The 24,000-nt window shown below is 40.3% G+C and overlaps 1 protein-coding gene across 6 annotated transcripts in view; it reads left to right on the forward strand.

Annotated features, from left to right (window-relative positions):
• Positions 1-2,562: 2,562 nt before the first annotated feature.
• The window catches only part of MYO7B (myosin VIIB), a 56,377-nt gene continuing 34,939 nt past the window's right edge, over positions 2,563-24,000 (forward strand). For 3 of the 6 annotated variants that reach the window (XM_028730671.2, XM_077930092.1, XM_077930095.1), the window contains exons 1-22: positions 2,563-2,704; positions 4,311-4,353; positions 5,542-5,655; positions 5,992-6,144; positions 7,485-7,669; positions 8,596-8,717; positions 9,700-9,842; positions 9,932-10,045; positions 12,313-12,466; positions 13,173-13,249; positions 14,055-14,174; positions 14,801-14,943; positions 15,354-15,564; positions 15,904-16,039; positions 16,338-16,504; positions 17,615-17,671; positions 19,995-20,132; positions 20,899-21,051; positions 21,375-21,473; positions 22,280-22,374; positions 22,605-22,689; positions 23,269-23,487. In XM_028730671.2, the coding sequence (XP_028586504.2) occupies positions 4,336-4,353; positions 5,542-5,655; positions 5,992-6,144; positions 7,485-7,669; positions 8,596-8,717; positions 9,700-9,842; positions 9,932-10,045; positions 12,313-12,466; positions 13,173-13,249; positions 14,055-14,174; positions 14,801-14,943; positions 15,354-15,564; positions 15,904-16,039; positions 16,338-16,504; positions 17,615-17,671; positions 19,995-20,132; positions 20,899-21,051; positions 21,375-21,473; positions 22,280-22,374; positions 22,605-22,689; positions 23,269-23,487 (2,703 nt within the window). In that variant the 5' untranslated portion in view covers positions 2,563-2,704; positions 4,311-4,335. Of the gene's footprint in view, positions 2,705-4,310; positions 4,354-5,541; positions 5,656-5,980; positions 6,145-7,484; positions 7,670-8,595; positions 8,718-9,699; positions 9,843-9,931; positions 10,046-12,312; positions 12,467-13,172; positions 13,250-14,054; positions 14,175-14,800; positions 14,944-15,353; positions 15,565-15,903; positions 16,040-16,337; positions 16,505-17,614; positions 17,672-19,994; positions 20,133-20,898; positions 21,052-21,374; positions 21,474-22,279; positions 22,375-22,604; positions 22,690-23,268; positions 23,488-24,000 lie in introns of those variants that run through there. The other 3 variants (XM_077930094.1, XM_077930093.1, XM_077930096.1) reach the window with 3 other exon arrangements.

Genomic DNA, 24,000 nt, shown 5'->3' on the forward strand with positions numbered 1-24,000 from the left:
ATTCCCATCACCCTTAAACTACAGTTCCCATTATTCTTTGGGGGAAGTCAAGTGCTTAAACTGCGTTAGATTTGCTTTAAATATAGGGTGTGCATCTGCTTCCAGGCTTCGTGCACACTATCCATTAATGCACATGACATACCCCAAAGTGTTTCAAAGTTTCTCCTAGGTTTTGCTCATACTTTAAAAAGTATATTCTCAGCTCTGAGACTCCAGTCAGAGACATGTTTTCTTGCTGGTGCTGCAACCATTTACATAGTATTATGCCAACAACTGGACACTTAGTTACTCATGTATATAGGAAGCTGCCTAATGCTGAGGCAATTGGTCTACCTAGGTCAGTACTGTCTGCCATTGGTAGTGACTCTCCAGGTTGTATCTCAGTCCTACCTGGAGATGCCAGGGATTGAACTAGGGACCTTTTGCATGGAAAGCTTGTGTTCTACCATTGAGCTATGGTGTGAGACTGGTAATTGATCATTTACATATTTCAGAGTTTTATATCCCCTTATTGCAATGTATTTGCATTCCTCATACATTGAAATAACAAGCCTGCTATCATTTTAATGAGGCTATACTGCAAAAAAACCCTGATTATTTATAAGGCTAATACTTCCAATTCTAATTATGTTTATTTACTTATTTCCTAGTTCCTATGAGCGATGTGACAAATGTATGAGTGCTTATTGAAGGTATTCTGCTTGTTATGTGTGCACCTACTTGTGCTTGATGAGACAGATCTTGGCACAAAATAGTCTGCAGTTCGTGCTTTTAATACTTTGTTGGCTGGATCCCAGAGGGAAGGATGGATGTCACACAGGTCCTAATGAGATTGCATGACAGGAAAGATTGACCTACCTTGTAACACCAGGAGTAAGACGCCCCACCTGGATGGTGTGTGTGTATAGGTGTGCAATACCATGCACCCAATATCTATCCCAATTATATTCTTCTCACAGCAGCATAAATGATCTGGGAAAAGCAAATTTTTCTAAAGATAAGATGCTCAAGAAAACGGGGGAAATACCTGAGGCCTTTTGTTGGTATGTCTTTCTTTCTTTCTCTCCCTTTTTAACTCCCTTCCATGAGCTTTTAAAAAAATTAACAGTAATATTCACTAATGTAACAATACAAATGTGCTTAGGTAAAGCGAAGTGTTTAATAAGTAGTTGCTGCAGGCAAAAAGTACATAAAGTGAAGTTAGCATTTATCTGTGAGGTGTTATGTCCAGGATTATAGAAGCTCAGAGACATTTAACTGCCATAGGGACTGAAGCAGACCTTAATTTTGTCTGTGCAACTGACAACTTGTGCATTTTCTCAAGAGAAAGAGGAAAACAACAAGAGTAACACCCACGTGCTTTTTAAGTCCCTTTTATCCATATGGCAGCAGGCTATTAAGAAGCTGCTGAGAAGTTCTGTATACGTTCAAACAGATGAACTTCTGTTCTCCAGAATAGCAGGATTAATGTCGCTCAGCATTACTCAGTTCAGTGTGCACATTGCTATCTAATTTGTTCATCATTATTGATTGCTGATAGTATAAATTGTCTCAATCAGCAGTGGTAATTACATTTCCTAATATGTGCTATAGAGTTGTCTAATTGGAAATGTGCTGGCAAATATGCAAGAAAGAGAAAGAATATATAAACAGTGGAACAGCAACCCAAATAAACAAATGCATGTGGAGAAAGTGTTACAAGATTCAGAATGGGTTTTTATAAGGGTATAAGCTGAGTAAACAATTTTTAGTTGAGTTGATGAATCATATTTGTTTTGATTAATTGGCTAAAGCTGCACACGTTTGTAGGTGAAAAGGAGTTCTTTTAAAAATATTTATAAAATTATTTTTGAATCTAATAATTTTTAAGAAAAAAGAACACACCTGTTTGTTCCTGGACTAGTTCCAAGTTTGAGGGGGCCCTTAGCAAACTGCCCCCTTAAATCAGTGGCCTTCCTGACCGGCTTGACTGGTAGTAGCAATGACACAAAGCAGTAGGACTCCAATCACTATCAGTTTTTTTTTAATTTACTTCCTGAATTTATATCCCACCCTTTCTTCCAAAGGTAGCCTGCAATGGATATCTGAAAACCACACGTTTAATTCCCTGCAATGCTCCAACTGGAGGCATTGTGGGAAATTTAGATGGCAGACAGGTGGAGGAAATTAAACAATTAAAGGGAGTTCCAGGGCAGGCATCAGCTGTGGACCATGCATAACAGCAGGCACCATCTCAAAAAAGGCAGTCATTTCTAGGTGTGAGAGAAGGGTATATGATAATTACCACCAGATATCCTTCAACTGCATCTGAGTTTTTGGTTTCTATTTAAAAGCACCAGGCATTCAGATTTTTCTTTGGAATACCTTTTAGAAATATCTAAACCAAATTTATTTGGGGTAATGAATTTAAAATTACAGGGACACTCAAAAGAGTTGTGAATGAAGGTATTAATTGACCTCACTTGACTGAAATGCCAGCTGCAGAAATGGAAGATATTCGAACAGGGGGGCAAAGTCCTGTAATAAATAACTACGAAGGGAACGTCATTCGTTTCTTCTCTTCCTCATTGAACAGAGGACTGTCTTTTCAGGGTGGAATTCTTGAGAACTGGCCTTCTGTGGCTAAATCTCCTTTCTTATTACACTACTTCTGTAAAAGAGAGACGTGAAATCCATCTGACATAACCAATCTTCTGAACAGGGAGTAAGTACACTCTATGTTCTTTCATTTGGTGTGGATAGTGGGTTTTAAAATGCAACAGCAAAGGAGAAATTGCTTCCTATAAGCCGCTCCACACAGAAGGGTTGAAAATTATCCTTCTCCATCTTAGTTGTTTTTTATTAATTTATCACAGGAATATGGCCATTTGATGTGGACATATCGGATAAGAAAGTTATTACAGGCTGGGAGGCTGGGGCTGAACTTTAAGAGAGCAATCCTATGGAGCTAGGGGGAGAGGGAGGAGAATCCATGGGAAATCTATTGCCACTTCCTATGCTCTGCTAGCTTGAGTTGGCCAGGGCAGAAGATGGCGGCGGCGGGGGTAGTGTTTTCTCTTTCCCCCTTATACTAGTAGGAGGGAGGGAAATTACCTGCATCAGGTCTAGGGCTTTGTGTATTGTTTGACTTTGGTGTGTTGGAGGATCAAAGGGACTTGGGAACCTGTGGGTCCAAGGTTCCCCCTGATCCACCCTCAGTGTGTCTTCAAACCCTGGTGTTTCCCCTCAGTGGTACATCCATGCCATTGAGCTTTTAGTGGGCATACTGGGAGCTCCTGACACAGTACCCACTTCGGGAACTTCCAAAGGTTCCACAGACAGCCCGTAACTGATTGTAAGATTGCAGTCATGTTTTTTTATTTGTATTTTTTTTAATGAAAATATGTGACAAAACTGTTTTAAAGTAAGCCGCATTGATCACAACTCATTTCTGAGTAATCAAAGGCCTTTAACCTTTAAAATATAAATTTTACAATAGTTGAATAACAGAACTGCAATGTTCCAGAAAGGCACAATTTTAGCAACTATCATCTTGGAGGAAGATATGAATCAAGAAAACTAATTTTAAAATATAATTATTGGGGTGTTTTCAATCATACTCTTAATAATATTTGATTTACTTTTAATATTTGTAGCCAGACATCCTGTGTTACAAGGAATGTAAGTGCTATGTTCAAAAAGATAATCTGCTATTTCAAAAATGTTTCCAATGTCTTACCTTTGAGCCTTTGCCACCCAGTGATGTACCAAATAATAATTTTATATTCAAATGCTTTACGTATAATAATAAAAATACTATGTTAAAGTCAGAAACATGTAAGATTTCAGAGTTTCAGGTGAATATTCCTATTAAAAATTGTCACATAAGAGCAGTGTTTAACAGATTGCTCTATGGAGTATTTAATCATTTGGGAAGAATGTTTTGATTTTTGAATGTTTAGGGAATAGATTTTACTCAGATTTGGAAACACTCCCCACTTTGTCTTGCTGTTAGGAGAAATGCGTCCCAAAATGCTGATAAATTATTGTTAGGAGAAAAAAAGAGAAATGGATAAACATTTATGGATTTGTCTCTTAAAGCCAGCAAGTACATAAAACATAATCTGGGATGATTATGTAGGCCATTAAATATATTTCCTACATCTAGCCTTGGTCTCACTTGCCACTTTTCCATCTACCATACAAAGAATTCCCATTTGATTTTCCCTCTAAACTTTGTAACCAATTTGTTAGTTACATATTGGATTATGATTTTTCTTGTCCCTGGAAGATTTGACCTCCTTTTGATGTTTCTCTCCCTATGAACACAGGCTGCATGTATCACCCTGAAGCAGGATGGTTGTTTTCAGAAAAGTAAGTCTAGCCCTTCATCTTGGTGTGACACATCATATATACATTGGGGGTGATGGTGCAGTTTAAGATCTGAGCTATATACAACACAAAACTGCCATAGCACAAAAGTAGCAAACTATAATACAGTTGCTATCTTACATCCAATGTGTGTTTCTTTCCAAAAATATAAATGAGATAAGAGGATGTATCCCCAAGTTCCAACTCTGGGGTGGGGAGTGGGATTTTGAACCTACATACAGAGGGGAAATAGCTAACTGTCCCCACTCCCTATAGTTATTCTACTTAAATTTGCAGCCTTTGGTTTTGCTTAATTTTTTTTTAAAAATAATAATGAAATCCAGCGAGTGTGATGTGGAAATCACCTCTGGCAGTTTGTTGCATGAGTCCATGAAGTACTGCAACAGCTGCTATATTTTACAATTGTTTGCCTATAAAAGGTAAGCTAATAAAATACTTTAAAGAAGAAATAGAAATAACAAAGGTTACCAGTAAACTGTTCCATAGTAATAAACCTTGGCAATATTGCAATTGCACCAGTGCTCTGAGAAAACAAAATGCTTATGAAATTGACCAGCCAGGCCTTAAGTCAGAAAAATAAATAAGACAATCAAGAAAAAGAATCTGAGGTTAGACAGCTCTCACTCTCTGGCTTCTAATGGAAGACGTCCAACAGAACATGAGAGGCAGCGGGAGGGGGAGGGGGGCAGATTTTGGCGTCACACAGAGCACCACTAATATTTGAGACACCAAGGTCTGCCACTGCTTACACTTTGGCTATTGTCCTCTCTGCCAGCCAAGTGAGGGAGGGCCCCCGCCCATTTCCCCTCTGGCACAGAGCCAGCTTCCTTTCTTACACTAGCAAACATACTTAGGGCCATTCACCAAGACTTTACCAAGAAGCTTGCCTGCTAGTTCAACAGTGGAATCCTCCATTAGATTTTAAGCCTTGCTAGATCCAGGATTCAAGGAATTAGAAAGGACTCAGGCATCATGCAGTCTAACCTCCCCAAACTCACATCATTATTAAAGAAAGAAATTTTAAATAGGTTGAAAAATTATCATAAGATCCAAAGCAAAGGTTCCCACAGTTTAATCAACATCAAGTCGGAGGAATCGGTTCTCCAAAGCACAAGAAGTGTAACATATCCACAAATTAGTTAGTGACTTTTATATCCTTTCTTCCACAAGGGTGACCATATATGGTTGGAGGCCTCTTCAGGAAGTGAGTTTAATGTGCCCATTGGGGCAGTTGTAAAGATTTCTGACTCTGGACGGTTCTTGCTGGAAGATGATGAAGGCAAGGTAGGTGTCACATTTAGTCAACAGATGCAAATGTTTTACATAAAGCGAAAGAGCTAGAGATAGGTCTGAATGCCACAACCAGAGATCAAGTTATTCTCGGTCTTGATAGAAGTCTAGGATTCATAGCTGGAACTTTATGCAAATTAGTTATGCAGTGAGATGGGACAAACTGGAGGCCCATATCTGAACAATCTGTTCTTAAATACTGTTTGAATGCGCATCTGAAATAATTTTGATCGATGGCCTGTCTAATGTGTCTCAAGGGTTAGTTCCTAGGAGTGACCTGAGGTGGTGTATAAAATCTAAGCTGATTAGTTAAAAGCAGTTGTATTTAAGGAACACTGGATCATGGCTCGGAACATCTGCAATGTGCGGCCAATGCATCCCACTTCTGTCAAAGGAGTTGAAGATATGATACGCCTTGGAGACATGAATGAAGCTGGCATGGTGCGCAACCTGCTTATCCGCTACAAGGAACACAACATCTATGTAAGTTAGAAATGTGACATTTCATTGTCAAGTAATAATGTGAAATAAAAGCTTGTATTTTGTCTGATCACAGATTTTCCTCTCAGTGAATTAATCATCATTTTACTTTCCCTTCAATTGACATTAATTGATATCCAACAGCAACCCCCCCCCCCAAAAAAAAACCTAGTAGGGAATACTTCAATGTGATTGTAAGACTACTTAGATTTTTTTTTGATGAAGAAATCTGTGCATTTTGTTAAGTAAAATAAATATGTTCAATATACATTCTCTAAAAACATCAACAAAGGTGTGGGCAACCTATTTCTTTTGAGAACCATACGCCTTTGGGGGTGGTCTGACAGCTGCCACATGCCAGCAGCGATAGTCACAGCTGGTGATGGGCAGAGCCAGAGACTAAAGTGTCATGGAATAACTAATCTGGAATAAAAACCAGTGTGCTTCAGTTTTCACCATAGTTGCCTTAGAATCCTGTGAAGATCTACTCAGAAGTAAGCCCCACTGGGTTTATTGAGGTTAATCTCAAATAAGTTTACAGAGGCATTTAAAAAAAAATTGTTCAGCTGTTCTGGAAAGCAAGTGAAACAAATTCCTTTCTAACTTTACTGTGCTTCACTCACATACATGACAGAAGCCTACCAATTTATTCTCAAATTGCTAGGGGGAGTTATCCCCCACAAAGCATAACAACCCCTCCAAAAGAAAAAAAATTAAGTACTGCTACTGTCACTTCCATTGTTTTCTGAGCCTACATGGAAAAGTGGTAAGGAAGAAACTCTGATGGGATGATGGAAGAATGGATTTTACTGACTTTATTTGCAGTCTAGGGATAACAGAATTCTCCGTTTAAATGTGCCCCTGGACTACTGATTATGAATGATAAGAAAAATGTAGCGTCAAATGCAACATAGCACTAAGTGGGGTATGTGTACGTGGAATGAGTTCTGCCCGTGCAATGAAATGCTCCCTCCCCTCGCATATCCCTTAAACCCGTTCTGGAGATTCCTTCAATCCTCCACAGCAGCTTTAGGAGGCATGGGAGAAGAGTGGGGAGAGACCTGTTGTGCAGGTGGACATTTCTCCCTGCAGGCAACAACTTAGCTGACTCATGCGCAAAATGTTTATATGATATGAATAATGTGTCCAATGTTGTTGACCCCTATAGTAGTGTACGACAGACTCTAATGGCAGAGAGCTTTCATTCATTTATTCTGCTTTCTACTACGTTTCAAAGGCTTATAATCTGCCTACGCATGTTTTATGATACTTGATAAGGACAGAGCATGAGGTGATGAGAATATTGCTTGGGGTTTGTGTCATAAGCATCTTAATTTATTTAGACCTACTCAGGATCTATCTTGGTAGCTATGAATCCATACCAAGTGCTGCCACTGTATACCATGGAACAGATTAGACTCTACTGCAACAAGAGGATTGGAGAACTGCCACCTCATGTCTTTGCCATTGCTGACAATTGCTATTTCAATATGAAGAGAAATAAAAGAGACCAATGCTGCATTATCAGGTAGAGGCAATTAGTAGTGGGAAAGTTTGGTGCTATTTCAAAGAAGAATAGCTGGTGGGGTTGGGTGGGAGACAAAGAGTATCATCTAAGGGAAGCTTCCTGATGGGTGTTTATTGTGTTTCTCATAAATGCAGACTTTTTGCACTGCCGTCCAGTGTCGTTGGCATCAAAATGTCAAACCATATTCGCCCTGCCCATTTAATCCAAAATTACCTTTTCCAGGGAATTTCTGATAAATCAAAAAAGCCACTTGCCAGCCACCTACCCATCTGTGATATCTTAATGATGTATCTGCAGTTCAAGCCCCCATATTGAACCACCCAGCGTAGAAATAAGGACAACGCCATTATTTTTATGGCACTTTGCTCCAATGGTGTAAAAGAAAAAGGCCTCTGGTTTAGAAGTGACTTGCCAGCTGTGGGCAGAGTCACTATGCTGGCTTCCTAGCAGGTGGGATCGGCTCTGTTGTTGCATTTCCATCACACTGACCTTGCTTCTGCCTCACCCTGATGATAGGCAACAGTGACCCACCCGCTGGGATGCTAGCATAGTGGCTTTGCCCCACCCAGCAAGCTGCTTCTGCTCTGGTCCAGCTGTTTAGTTCATGTAGTGACCATGGGCTTGACTTTGATAGGTGTACAGTAAAAACTGGCACATGCCCTCAAATGCCACACATTCGAAATGAGACAACGGTAATGCAAAAGAAGAGCAACACAGGTGTAGGCAAGAGGTATCAAAACACAGCTAAACAGTTGTTCAGAGAATATCCAGTTTGTTGAAGTGTGATGGTGGAAAGCAAAATTCACTCTTTTCCTGCAACGATTGATTTAAGATTATTCAAGAGCATGAAGAAACGGGCCACTTTTTACTCCAATTTGTCAAGAGAGTCCATCACTGAGTTCACCAGATTTGATATCTTATTTCAGTGGAGAATCCGGAGCAGGGAAGACCGAAAGCACAAAGCTGATTTTGCAGTTCTTAGCAGCTATAAGCGGCCAACATTCTTGGATTGAACAACAGATTCTAGAGGCCAATCCCATTTTAGAAGGTAGGCTACATAATGCCATTCACATGGCAGTTCATTCTATTTCCCTGACCTTTCCCTGACTGTTAATTTCTGCATTATATTTCAGCTTTCAGGAGATGTAAAAGCCACTTCTGAAAAACCAATGGATGTTTAGCAGTCATGTCCATGTTATTTGATTCCAGAAAAAAGATCTGTTTGCATTCCTCTTAACCCATAAAATTGCAGGAGTAAAGTGAAGAAAGCTGGTGTTGTATACCAGTATAGCAGAAGCATTCATGTGCAAAAGGGTGGTGAAGCAGTGATGTCGTCCAACGATGGTGGTGGTTGTTGTGACACATCATGCTCACTAGTGTGAATGGAATTTAGTTCAACATGCCAGTATATTGGTAAAAAAGCCACAGTTCTGTATCACAGCAGCTGCTGCAGTGTGAAAGGAATATTAGAAAATGGAAGAGAAGTGCTAGCATTATAATCAGGAAAACTAATGCAATATTCTGCACGTCTGAAAGCACCCCTAGAATGTACATCATATATTTCCCTCATACAATCATATTCACTGTTCAATCTGGAGGTTCCACTTGTGTTCCCTATTCAGCTATTAAATATATGAGGATGTCTCATAGAGAAGGGCATGCAGTCAGCCTTTGCTGTCACACATAAGGAAAATGTTGGGGAGAAAGTATCGTCCAGTTCCGCAATATTCTTAAAAGAAATTGGAAATGGCACATACAGCTGTACTTTTAGCTGGCTACACTGTAAACAGTCAATATCTGGCAGAGGTTTATGGACTTTTAATGGTGTTTTAATCAGGTTATTTTACTGAAATGTTTATACATTAAAGATGGCTCAAGATCTTGGGATGTAGTTGACTATAAATCAAAATAAAATAAAATGAGCACCTCATTTGTGAAAAAGAACTTCCAAGTATCTTGGTGCCCTGAATGATTTCAAATAAGCAAAAGAGTGGCCCTCCCCTTCATGGTGCCATCTCACTCACTCACAGCTTTTGGAAATGCCAAGACAATTCGGAATGACAATTCGAGTCGCTTTGGGAAATACATCGATATTCATTTCAACCAAAACGGGGTGATAGAAGGAGCTCGGATAGAACAGTTCCTTCTGGAGAAGTCTCGGGTTTGTCGCCAGGTAATTCAGAGCACGCATTTAATTTGGGCAGTGTTCCTATTTTCATTTGTGCTGCTATTATGTCTGTGGGGGTCTTCTTATCATTCTAGGCTCCTGAGGAAAGGAACTATCACATCTTTTACTGCATGTTAATGGGGATGAATCTGGAGCAGAAGAAGATGCTGAACCTGGGCACAGCTTCGGAGTACACCTATCTTACTATGGTAAGTTGTGTCATGGAATTCTACTCAATATTGATCCAGAGAAGAACTCCAAAATATAGTTAGCAGAGTAAAAACTTAAACGCATTGCAAGATTCCCAAAAAATGGACCAGAGGCAATTGTATTTCATCCAGCAGATAGAAGTGTGCATGCACACGAAAGCTCATACCAGTAACAAAGTTAGTTGGTCTCTAAGGTGCTACTGGAAGGATTTTTTTTATTTTGTTTCAATAAGTTATAAGAAGACTAAAATTTAACATGAAGCATACTATATACAGAACACCACACAGAACGAAAGAGAAATAGAAAAAGAGTGAATAACCCTATTATTATTGTCAGCATGACCTTGACAGAAAGAGATAACAGGAGCAGTTTAAGCCAGCTGTACTCAGCTTCTCTGAAGGATAACCCAAACATCACGAGCCTTCTGCTTGTTTCTTTCACAGAGCAGCTTTCAAAACCCTCTTAAATTAATTAGAATAGGAAAGATCTCTGCACATCAGATCAATACTTTCTGTACTAAGAAATGCAAACTGACAAGTTGTGCCTTATGTCTATCAGTGAACCTGGTCCTTACCAGCCATTTCACACCAGTACAAGCACACAGCACACAGAGGCTTTTCCTCCCACAAAGTTTACACATGTATTTCCATGCATTTTTATATACCCTACAGGGAAGAAAGCTAGAGGAAGAGGCAATTTAGAGCAGAGAAACAGGAGTGTGGAGTGGGGGAAGAGTTCACACACCCCACACTCCCTGCTTTTACTCCTGCTTAGTGAAGCAGTTAATAAAGAAGGTGATAGTTTTATGTATTTGCATAAAGCATGTACTTTGGCCTTTGGGCACTTTTTTCCACTGAGCACCTGCAAACCATTCTTAGATGAGAAACAGAAACCCAGTTGCCATCCCCCCCCCTTTAGAAAGATATACATGAAAGTGAAATGTTTATGAAAGGAATGTGGTCCTAAAAAGGAAATACTCTTGTCTGCTCTGAGCACTTCCCTAAATTGGAGAGGGTTTTTTTGGTACCATCTTAACCAAAGGAGGGCTTCACCGGCTAGCACAGAATGAGAATGTCATTTGCTAAAGGACACATATATTATTGGAAATCAGTCACACTGATTAATATTCAGTTACAGCTGATTAATATTCTGCAGCCTTTTAAATGTGTATCTTGGAAGGTGGGGTATTGTTTTGCTGTTTTGTTTTAATTATTTACTTGTGAGTTTTTATCTTGTATTTTATTCCGTGAACAGCCCTGAGATCTTATGATGAAGGATGGTATATAAATTGAATAAATAAAGTAAAATAATCATAATAATATTCATAATAAAATATGAAGCAAGTAGAAATTAATCTGATAACTAGGCAGGGCAGAATTTACTTCTGGAATTCATAAAAGGTCTGAAGGTCTTTGTGGCTCATGAGGAAGTACAGAAAAAATACACACACACACACACACACACACACACACACACACAGATTAGATTAAAAGGGAAACACACAGTAGAATGCATTTTGCTTTGTGCTTGCTTGCTTATGGGTACAGATATATCCTGGAAAAGAGGAGACTGAGAGGAGATACAATAGCTATCTTCAGGGCTGTCACATGGAAGAGGGAACATGCTTGTTTTCTCCTGCTCTGGTGGGTAGGACTTGAACCAATAGCTTCAAGTTATGAGAAAGGAGATTCAAAAAAACTTTCTGACAATAAGAGCTATTTGGCTGTGGAACAGACTCCCACGAGAGGTGATGGACTCTCCCTCCTTGGAGGTTTTTAAGAAGAGGTTGGACTGCCATCTGTCATGGATGCTTTAGCCAAGATTCCTGCATTATGAGGGGTTGGACTAGATGACCCTTCCAGCTCTAAAATTCTAGGATTCTATGCCAATTTTCTTAGCTGTAAATGTATTGAGTGCACACAATCTCTGAGAACTAAGGCGAGGAGTGGCTTTGGTGAGAAGGGGAGGGGCTTTGGCAAGGTGTAATGGGAGGCTTTGGCAAAGGACGTAGGGAGATAGGTGGGTTTGGCGAACAAAGTAAGCCAGGTTACAGCCCCTAGTTTATACATATACAGATTGAGCATAGATTGAACTGCCAATCTTCCCAGCGAAAGGAAATCTGTTTGGCTAAGGTTCACAAGTCAGTTTAGCAATCTCCTTTTGCAACCAGATTCACAGAATCATGATACCATCCTTGAGAGATCATTCAAACGAACCACCTCATATCATTACGGTATAAAAATGTCTCCACTGTTCTGTCGTCCAGGGCGACTGCACTTCCTGTGAAGGCCGTAATGATGCTAAGGAATATGCTCATATTCGCTCTGCCATGAAAATCCTGATGTTCTCTGATTCTGAGCACTGGGACATAAGCAAACTACTGGCAGCCATTTTGCATCTGGGGAATATGGAGTTTGAAGGTAAGTCCAGCGTGCACATGCACACACATGCGCACACACACTGACCAAAGAGGAGAAAATAGGGGTTAATGGAATTACCAGACTATACCTTGAGCAGAAAACAACATTTTGTTATCTAAATAAGAAAGTGCAGAGGAATGTAGATACATTACCCTGAAAAGGACTTTCCTTATTATACATACTGTTAAGATGAATGCTTTGTGATACTTGTGTGTAGTGTATGGGGGGAAATATTTCAGTTGGAGAAGTTGGATAATTCAAAGTTTTATTTCACACAGTTACCACAGAACAGATTGCCCATATGTGGAAAAGCAAGAAAGCAATGAATGATGCATGGGGTATTTCTGTAGTGATCTTCAGGGATCAACATTTTGAGAAGTGGGCAGGGGATGGCAGGTATATTTGTAAGGATCCCATCTACCACAGTTGAAAAAAATAATCACCATTTTAATTACTGGCACTGCTTAATGTCTGTACAGTATATTACATTTCCATGTAAGAAGGTTCAGGGACCATACCTTAAGGGGCATCTCCCATTTTCCACATGGATTATGAACACAAATACCCTGGTATCTTAGGGAGATTACATTCTTCTTCTTCTGTTGTTACTTTTTTTAGCCTAATGGCTGCTTCTTGAATGAGAAAAGGTATGTTACATGCTTTATGTTATAAATGATCACCAAGCTTTACCTTTTCCTTTATCTAGCTGCTGTGTATGATAATTTGGACTGTTGTGCTGTACTGGATTCTGCACACTTTTCCATTGCAACTAAACTGCTTGAGGTATTGGCGTTGCGCATGAATATTATTTATTTACTTATTTCATCCCTACAACCTTTCTTCCAAAGGAACTCAGGGCAGTGAATATAGCTTCCCACTCCATCGCAAGCGGTGTGGGCTTCATGGATGAGTGGGGATTTGAACCTGATCTCCCAGCTCCTAATTTGACATTCTAACCACACTGTATTGCATTGTCCCCTCCCAGTTCCCCCCCCTTTTTGTAGCACACTTTTTACCGTATTGTCTTCTCTGCTTAGAGATCACATCTTGTGCTCTCATTGCCACCAGCCACTGCTATGATGGCAGGCTTGCCTTGCCTTGCCCTGCTTTCTATTAAAGGTAAAAGTAAAGGACCCCTGACAGTTAAGTCCAGTTGCAAACAACTCTGGGGTTGCAGTGCTCATCTCGTTTTACAGGCCGAGGGAGCCAACGTTTGTCCTCAGACAGTTTTTCCGGGTCATGTGGTCAGCATGACTAATCTGCTTCTGGCAAAACCAGAGCTGCGCACGGAAATGCTGTTTACCTTCCTGCCAGAGTGGTATCTATTTATCTACTTGCACTTTGACGTGCTTTTGAACTACTAGGTTGGCAGGAGCTGGGACCAAGCAACGGGAGTTCACCCCGTCACGGGGATTCGAACCGCTGACCTCCCGATTGGCAAGCCCAAGGCTCAGTGGTTTACACCACAGCACCACCCACATCTCTATTAAGTGACTTTATATCCCTTCTCTTGAAGGAGGCGCTGCCCTTTCTCGCCAGATCTCCTATATCTACAGAAAATGACACAATTCAATTGTCATTCCTACAGGTGGATTCCGGGGAACTCCACAGCAGCCTTACAAACCACTCAATCATCATCAGGGGAGAGAGCGTCTCTATGCCCCTAAGTGTAGCCCAGGCTGCTGATGTGAGAGACGCCTTCGTAAAGGTAAAGGAGATAAACAGCTCTCCCCATGTGTGGTTCTCAGTTATGTTTTGTAAACAGCTTTGAGGTTTTCTTACAATGAGGCAGTGCATACATTTTATGAATAAATAAATAAAATAAAAATGATAAGGTTGTACTTGTCATTGAAGTTTAATAACAGTCTAAAGACAAAATCTTACAAACAATGTCCTGTTTGGTATTCCAGTTTTATCATCTGATTTATTAAGGAAGTTTGAATCTATACGAGCCTACAGCTATAATTATCATTCTTGGCTCTCATCCATGGGCTTACTGTCTCATGGTGAACGTTGCATGTTTTTCTTGATGTCAGTAGAGCTGGTATTTCAGCACAGAATGGCAGAATGTGGAGGGAGAGGGATGGCATATTGGCATCTATGGATGTTTGTTTATTTATTGCAGCTTCTTGTTGCTGTGTGCATGGCATTTACTGCAACCTGATGGTATAGTGGTTGAGATGTGATGAAACAGGTTTGTACAGTGTGAAAGGAACATTAGAAAATGGGACAGAAGCACTAGCCTTATAATCAGCTAAACCAATGCTATAAACCCCACATGTGAATGCAACTTATGTTAAATGTCGTGCTCTTATGCACCTTTTCTTTACCCAGGGGATCTATGGACTCCTCTTCCTCTGGATAGTTAATAAGATCAATACTGCAATTTACAACCCACCATCTCAGGGTCATAAAAAAACATGCAGGTCCATTGGGTTACTGGACATCTTTGGCTTTGAAAATTTTACCACTAACAGGTATGACATTCAAGTTTTAACTGTTTTGTGGGATGTTTTGAGAAATAGCACACCATGTCAGAAACAAATTGTAACCATTAGTATTGATGGAAGTTATATTTTAAGTTAATTAATCTCCACACTGAAGATGATTGAAGTCCACTGATACAGCTTCATGCTGAAGTGAAAGTGTGTGGTGTTTGTTACTTGCCCTTGATATATGCTAGATTTCATGAGAGCTGCCTGGTGATTCAAGATTTTTAGTGGATTAATCAGTTGTCTTTTAATTGGTTACTCAGCCAGTTGTATTTCTCATTAAGTGTATATTTTACCCAAACCTCAATATCTGAAGGCTATGAAGCACTAGAAGGGAAGATTATATTAATAATATAAATGTTCACGATAAATAAGAAATAATTGTGTCCCTGCAGTTTTGAGCAGCTGTGCATCAACTTTGCCAATGAGCATCTCCAGCAGTTCTTCGTAGCACATGTCTTCAAGCTAGAGCAGGAGGAATACTTGGCTGAGCATATCACCTGGAGTCACATTGACTTCACAGATAACTGTACTGCCTTGGAAGTGATTGCACTCAAACCCATGAATATTGTGTCACTCATTGATGAAGAAAGCAGGTTCCCTAAGGTGAGTGTCGTGGTTTTTTCTCCAGGCTGCCACAGGGAATTAGCTTTGATTTTATTTCTTCTGTTGCTATATTGTATTGATTTGTGTTGCGTGTTGTGAATCTAGCTGTGTAGCTTGGCTCTCTTGCTTTAAACATCTGGAGCTATTTGCTGTGCAGGCAACCTAACAGAGACCCCCACAGGTTTCTGTATCTCTAAAATATTTCCTGACTCTAAAAATGTTGTTGCCACATTGTCGCATCTCAGGAAGCCTTTTGCCACACATTTTCCTTGTTTGTTTTGAGCATGTATTAGCATCCTCCCCGACCCACTTTAATCTCATGTTGTGGTTTGCTTCCAGGGAACAGACACAACCATGTTGCACAAAATCAACAATCATCATTGCAGAAGCAAAATCTACATTCCACCAAGAAGCGTCCATGACACAGTCTTTGGTATCAACCATTTTGCTGGTGTTGTTTATTACCAGTCTAAAGGTGAGTCAATAATAAAAGTTCCCTGTCTCAGCGTTATATAATCTATCAATTCAAAGAGAGTTCCTTTCCCCCCCAGTTTCAAATCCTGCACATTGATACTTTCAGACTAACTCTTGGTTCATAAACAGCTGTTTCATTACTTTACTGAAGTGGTGTGGTAGGCAGGGTTCATTTCAATGGAGTGGGAATGGCCACTATCAAAGAGAGAGGAGGGAGAATGGCCAAGGGAACTCAGTACAATACGGAAATTGGCATCAAGCAGAAAAAAATGATTTACCTTGCTTCTCCTTTCTTATAGGTTTTCTCGAGAAAAACCGTGACATGCTTAGCTCTGACATCCTGCAGTTGGTTCATTCATCCAAAAACAAATTCCTCAGACAGGTCTTTCAGGTGGAGACACCCGTGAATGTGATTCCTTTTGGCCGTGGGAGCATCAGGCATCTAGGAGTGGATCCCACCCTCAAGGTTAGCTGCCCCCCAGCACTGACTTGAAATGTAGATGTCCTCCCAGCCTCTATTTCTTAGACATTCTAGCTGCACTTTGCCTTCTGTGTCAATTTTTTAAGCCTTTGCCATATTTTAAATGTATAATAGTAGGAATGATCCCGAGCTATTTATATTAGATATAGCTGCTTTATCCTATAATTCAGAAAATACTTTCCTAGTTAGAATGAGTGGCTTGGTCAGAATATGCAGTTTTGTTTTCCTAGGGTTACCAGATTCAAAACAGGAGAGTAGAAATATATAGCAAGCAAAGCATCTTCTACAGTTACAATCACTCCTAGACTGCATACACACTATATCTTTAAAGCACATTCAAAGCATATTTCTCCCCCCCCCAAGGAATTCTGGTCACTGTAGTTCCAATTCCCAGCAACCCTTAACTATCTACAGTGCTCAGAATTCTTTGAGAGGAAAAGGGTGCTTTGAATGTGCTTTGGAGTTATAGTTTGTACACAACCTTGGCCTGTTGTGAGGGGATGGGGACCCCTGCAATTCTTGTATAACAGGTATGTGGAAGATCTGCATGTTTATTGACTGCAAAACAGTGGCTGAGGAGGAGCAAGCCCAGTCCAACTAGTGCAGGTGTTACAATTTTGCAGTCATAGCACTGGCAAATCAGGATGAGGCATTTCTAAGTATTTATCCAGTGTGATGCAGTGGTTAGAATATTGGCCCTAAACCAGGAAAACCTAGGTTTAGATCCCTATTCACCTGTGAAGCTCATTGGGTAATCTCAAACTAGCCAACATCTCTCAGACACAAGGTTATTGTGAGGATAAAATGAGATAACATCAGTCTACATTGTCCTCAGCTATTTGGAGAAAGGCTATGCGGTGACTGTGCAAATTCGCAGGCATCATGTTGTAATAGCATTGCAGGGACATTATTGCGGTGTTGTGCCAATGCAAGTATTTAGGATTTATCCACATAATGCTCTTTTCAGATTTCCCCCTGCACTACCTTCAATCTAACTGTAGTGAAACATCAAATAATTGCTGTACTTATCCATCTGTTCATTTCCTCCTTTATTCTTTCAAAATTCTACCCCTTTTGCTGTCCTTTTGCCACCAGTCATTGTCCTGCCGGGGTTTTGTGCAATCCAGAACATCACCTGCTGCCTTTGGACAGGTAAACTGCTTGGAGAAGAAATGCCATGATTGAAAAAAAAACAACAACCCTAAAGCCATCACCTGGCTTTAATTATTTCTGTAGCAGCTGTGAGTTTGTGCAATTCCTATTTTATTTCAGTAGGCTGGAAGGCGAACTATTTCCTTTGGATTGTGCCTACTGTTGGGAAAATTTCAGGCATTCCCCTGCAACTCTGACAAAGGTTGCTAAGTAGTTAGTTACCTGCAGAACGTGCATGTCCTGTTAGCCACATTTCCCCCATTCTGGAGCATATGCTCATGCTAACTGAACTTAAGCTTTAAAAATAAGACACTGAGAGAAACTGACATTGAGAGATATGCCCATGCCTAGATGTCCTTGTTTCTTTGCAGGAAAGCACCTTGTGTGTTTATCTCTCTCTGAAAACATCAGCTTCCAGAATAATTGCAAGGTTTCAAGGCTACTTGAAAAGCAGCTGCCACCTGCCCTATTCAGATATTTTTCATCTATGTATACACACAGCTGCTCCTTTATCTTTTGCTTCTGAGTTTGTTTGGGGGTTTGAAAACCTGAACCCGGGCTCTTTTGGAAGGAAGGGAAAGATAGATTTTAATCAGCAAATTTAACCAGGTGCTGTTTTCCCCAGCAGTTTGCATATGCCATTACAGGCACCAGCGGTCAGCTGGTTGGTGGTGCCTGCAAACCTCCCTTCGGCTGAGCCAGGCTTGTACATAGTATATATGATGTCAAGTGTAGGGCAGTTGGTTGTGCCTTGGCCTACATGGTCTCATGTAGGAGGACTGGTGGGCCTAATTAGACCTATAGATTGAAGCTTTCCATCCCTGGGCATGGATGTCCATTGAAATACAGAATGGAAGATCCAGTTTTGTTTTGTTTTGTTTTATCCATCCACATTTGTACTCCTGGTACATACACAATTGTATTCAGATATTTTCAAGCTATATAGCTTTCCAGTGCTTAAAAACTAAAAGAAATTACCAGAATAGAGTAAATACATCCAGAATAATCACAATTCTTTTGCATCAGTTCTTCCAAAATATAAATATATAAATGTATAAACATTAAATATTGAAGTTATAGGGAAAAAATATGTAAACGATAAAAAGTCCACTTGTCTTGCTATTCCTAACGTTTTTAAGTATCTTGTAGTTACCATTATTGACATTATTTTGTAACATTGCTACTAGTTTGCCTGTATTTACGTGTTCCCACAACTTCCTAATTATGTCAAGTTCACTGGGGTTTTTGAATGTTCATCCATGCCTTAGCATGAATAATTCTTGCTATGGTTAAAATATGTAATATGTGTCTATTCATAGTAATTTTGTTTCATTTTACCTCCTTTATTCTCTTGGTTGGCATGTCTTTTTTTCTTTAGACTTTTGTTCTGTCCACAGTTATTGTTTCCCCCCCTCAGAGCAGGCAAGAGCTACCCCTATGTTATTACTCTGTTGAATTTGCACATCTGAGTTGCCACTCCACCATTTTGTGGCATTAACAATAACACTATTACAGCGTTGAGATAATTAAGTTCGTTTGTAACCTAGTTTATAGAGGGTAATTTCTAACTAATTGGTCTATTCTGAATATGAGTAACTTTTATGTTCTTTGTTAAAGAAGTTAAAATACCAAACAAAAAAGTATCAGGTCAGCTCCAGTAGAGACACATAATACCACCCTCTTTTTTACATTTGTCATTTTTCCTTTATACATCTATGCCTGTTGAAGAATTCTGAGCAAGTTGACTATTGGTATTATAAAAGGATGATTTCCTTTGGTTTGTGATTTTGGCCATTGGAGGGCAGTAGTACTTCATATATAAAACCAATAGGTCCCACAAACCATGTTGAAAAGGGAACCTCAGGTCTACAAACATAACAGGAGAGGCAATGGGTATATATGCTCCACAGCTTCAGACACACATTACAAATGTCCACTAGGGGGACACAGTAGACAAAGAGAGAACTTGTCAGTCATAAAAAGTATGGCTTTTTATTAAGGGCATATTCACCAGCAATATTAAGAACACATTTTCTCTGAAAATGCATTGCTTGAATTGTTTTTAATGCGAATGCAAAGCAGTAAGAAAGGGCTTTTCCCTGTATGGTTGTATTAGCATTTTCATTATTGGTTTGTCTACATCACAGCATCAAGCAAAATGTGCCTCATCAGCATTTTATTATTTCAGAGTAAACATGTGTAGGAGTGCACTGTGAAAGGGTGTTCAGTCACCGAGGCAGTACATATATATATAATGCAGCATAGGCCTTCAACGCATGTGGGTGTTGAATTGATATTAAAGACATGTGGTTTGCTCTCCCAGGGGTCAGATACCACCAAGCGTCTCTCTACATTAGGGGGGCAGTTCAAACAGTCCCTGGAGCAGCTGATGAAAATCCTGAGTAACTGCCAGCCGTATTTTATCCGCTGTATCAAACCCAATGACTACAAGAGGCCAATGGTAATATTTCATTAAAATATCTTGATCAAGCTTTTGTCTGTAGCATCTGTTGGTTTGAAGAGAAAGGACATTCATTTGGTAGGAATTATACAGTTATCAGAGTTAGGGGATGGGGGCCAGCCCCTCCAAAAAAAAAAAAAAAAATCCAATGAAAGGGCCAGCCCCCCTGCATGTTGCGGGGCACACTTGTGCCACACGCACAAGCTGCAGGGCACCTGCACAACATGTCAGCACACCCCATAGCATGTGTGAGTGATGTTAGCATGCCACTGTGTGTGTGTGCATGACGCGAGAATGCCACAGGGCATGCTTTCACCATGTGTGCACACAGCAGGGTATGCATACACGGTGTGCTGACGTCGCGTGGCCCTGCCCACCCCCTAATCACGGGTGTGTGACAGGGTGCTTCCAAATGAGGGCAGTTTCCTGCAGGTGGCACATTCAGATCTAATTTTCTTTATGTGATTATGATTCCAGAGTTTAATAGGCTAGCCCATTCATTTTGGTGAAAATTTGTATTAATAGGCAGGTACAAATAAGAAGCAAGCAAGTGGGTGACTCTAGCAAATGTACGGCAATATTGACATCCCTTGTTCCCCACTGTGCTTGTTCTGGTATCCCAACTTGACTGAAAATGTGAAAGAGATAAATATATTTTTCATTAGACCCAAGATGAGGTGTGAAAAGAATAAACAGGAACACTTAATGTATATGATACAGAACCAAGGTTGTTTGTGTCAAATTTTGCTGCTTGTTTTATTTTCAGCTGTTCGACCGAGAACTCTGTATCCGTCAGCTGCGCTACTCTGGAATGATGGAAACCATCCGGATTAGGAAAGCTGGCTACCCAATTCGCTATGGCTTTGCAGAATTCTTTGAGAGATACCGAGTTCTGCAGCCAATGTCTTCTCGTGAGCAGGCAAGTTAGCAGGACTGATCAACCTTATTACTGCAGTAAGAGGCATATTGATTTGTAAAACTCAAATCCCTTCTTACTGCTATATACATATCCAGTAAGCACATCACCAAGAAGGGGGTTGCTTTATTTATGCTTTTCTTAAGTCATCCTTTAGCAGTTGCAAGAATTTATATGGCAATATTACCAGTGATATAAATCTCACCAATTCTAGTGCAAAAAAAGCATTTCCACACCAGAATCTGGTGCTCATTTCTTAGTTATTTATCACGAGGCCTCTTAAGTTTCCAACCAAACATAAATGTGACAATTGATTTACATTTCAGCTGAAGAATGATGCTCGCCAGTGCTGTATTTACATCTGTGAGAAGGTGATAGGAAAAGATGATGAGTGGAAAATTGGAAGAACCAAAGTATTCCTGAAAGTAAGTTACTGGTTTAATCTAACAGCCACTGTTTTCCTCAAAGAATCCTGGGAACTTTAGATCATGAAAGGCTCTGGGAGTTGTTAGAAGACGTCTGTTTCCCTCACAGAGTGACCCTCCTCAAAGGGATTGTTTGCTAAACCACTCAGAATTGTAGCTCTGTGAAGAGAATAGGGGTCTCCAAACAACTCTCAGCACCCTTAACAAACTACACTTCCCAGGATTCTTTGGGGGAAGCCATGACAAATTATAGTGATACGACACAGCTTTAAACGTATAGCGCAGATAGGGCCTATGTGAGAGCACTGTTCCCTCAGGTCTGTTTGCCTGATCTTCTATGAATTTTTCTCATCGCTTCCCTTCAGCACTATGTAGTGGTGCGCAGGGTTCAGTCACAACTCAGTAACTTGTAGTTACAAGTCATAGACCTTGTCTTCTCCTGCCCAAATTATTTCTGTGGACACCCATGCTTGAGAGGAACTTACTCTCCATCTCGAAGCTGAGTCAACAAGCTGACCTCACCGCTGTTATAACATCCAGCCTAATTTTTGTACTTGCCCCCCTTGTTCCCCTCACCTGGATCTAAATCGGTTGACACTAGATGACAAAGCAGAAGTGTTTCCTCCATCTCCATCACAGATTCTCTAATACATTTTGTTGCTAAGAGCAATAGAATAACTCGTATATTGTCCTATATACCGACTGATTGGTTCTGTTTTGTTACAACCCTTTTATACGTGGTGATTTTTAGGTTAGATTAGTTGGTGATAAACATGTGAATTATTATTTTTTCCATTCTTTAATAGGACTATCATGATACAGTACTGGAGGTGCAGAGAGACAAAGCACTCACAGAGAAAGCCATCCTAATTCAGAAAGTGCTGAGAGGGTTCAAGGAAAGGTAAAAATGCTTTTAAGGGTAGCAAATGACATCAGATTAATTTCCTTTGGGTATTTTACCCATGGGGAGAAAATTGCATTTTTCTTGGGCTTGATGCAGGTGGCTTTTGTATGTGAGGTGGGGAGGAGGGGGGGTAGTTCTGGGTTTATTCCACTGGACCCACTATTTTGGGATTAATGTTAGCATATTGAGGTTTGTTTTGTTTTTGTTTTAATTCCTTCTGCCTGCAGGAAACAGTTTCTGAGGCAGAGGCGCTGTGCTGTGGTTATTCAGACAGCCTGGAGGGGATATTGCTGTCGGAAGAACTTCAAGATGGTAAAAAGCTTGCGTGGATCTTTCAGATGCAGTTATCAAAATGGGCTCTGCATAGCCAGGCACACTATTCATAGGTTCTTACACTAAAAGACCTAGAACACTCAAACATTTCTTTGAATGGGATTCAGAGAATCAGCTGCACAGCTACTTATGGAACTATTTATGGAACTTCACACACCTCAAACTATATGGTGGGCTGCTTTTGAAATGTTGCAAGTTGTGCTATGGCACAACATTCTGCTGTGCAAAGGGGAAAGTGTCAAAAAATCCCCCTGGATGTGCTTTTCACATAGTTCTTTGGATCCCTGCCTTGGTTCAGTTGTTGTTTTTAATGCAACAACTGTCTAGGGTCTAACAGATGGCTGATTTATCTGGGGGGGGACGACTGTTGCTTGCATGTATTCCTGATGTGCTTTTAGTGTATGGATAAGATAGGAGGTGGATAAAATAAAATTGGTTTTGTCACTGTAGCAAGGCTCTCCATGAGATGCTTTCAAAGACAATGGAATATTTATTCATTTGAAGCATTTTTAACCTGCTGTTCATTCACCTTATCCGTTCCTTCTCTTGTGTGGTTAGATCATGTTGGGTTTTGAGCGCCTGCAGGCCCTTTTCCGGAGCAGGCAGCTTGTGAAGCAATATGAGGCCGCCCGGGCAAGTGTGATTAAGTTCCAAGCTTTGTGTCGAGGTTACCTGATGCGCCAGAAAACAGCTGAGCAGCTGAAAGCTGTGTGTGTGATACAGGCTTATGCCAGAGGGATGTTTGCTCGTAGGAGCTTCCAGAGAATGAAGAGAGAGGTGGGTACAGTTGGATCATAATCAGCACATGATGCATCATAGTAGGAAAGCTTGACAGCAGCCAAATCCTGCGAATAGAGAGTTGGCCTAGCGATGATTTTAGTATCCTCAAGGTACAAAATAAATGAACACTACATAATCATTTAATCATGACCCCCTGCTTACTACAGTTGAGGGTGAGGTCTTGGAACTCTTGACAAGGTGATTAGAACAGAATTATTTAAAATACATACCAATTCAATTTGTTTGTGTTCAGGGTTAGATATATTGGCCTCATTCACATGTCACAAGCCATGGTTAAGAGACTTGATTAGCTCTTCTTCACTGGAGCATGGAAGAAACAAACCACAATCTCTGCCTTTGCTTTATGTCCACTGAATCATGTTTTACTGCAACAAACTATGATCAGTGAATGCATACAGATCATGCATTTTTGGGAGTGAAACAAACTGTAATCCTTGTTTTGGATGTATTGCAAATCCAGAGTACATGGTTTGTTTCCTCCCAGTACTA

Source organism: Podarcis muralis, chromosome 6 (assembly GCF_964188315.1).
Source record: "Podarcis muralis chromosome 6, rPodMur119.hap1.1, whole genome shotgun sequence".
Taxonomy (NCBI): domain Eukaryota; kingdom Metazoa; phylum Chordata; class Lepidosauria; order Squamata; family Lacertidae; genus Podarcis; species Podarcis muralis.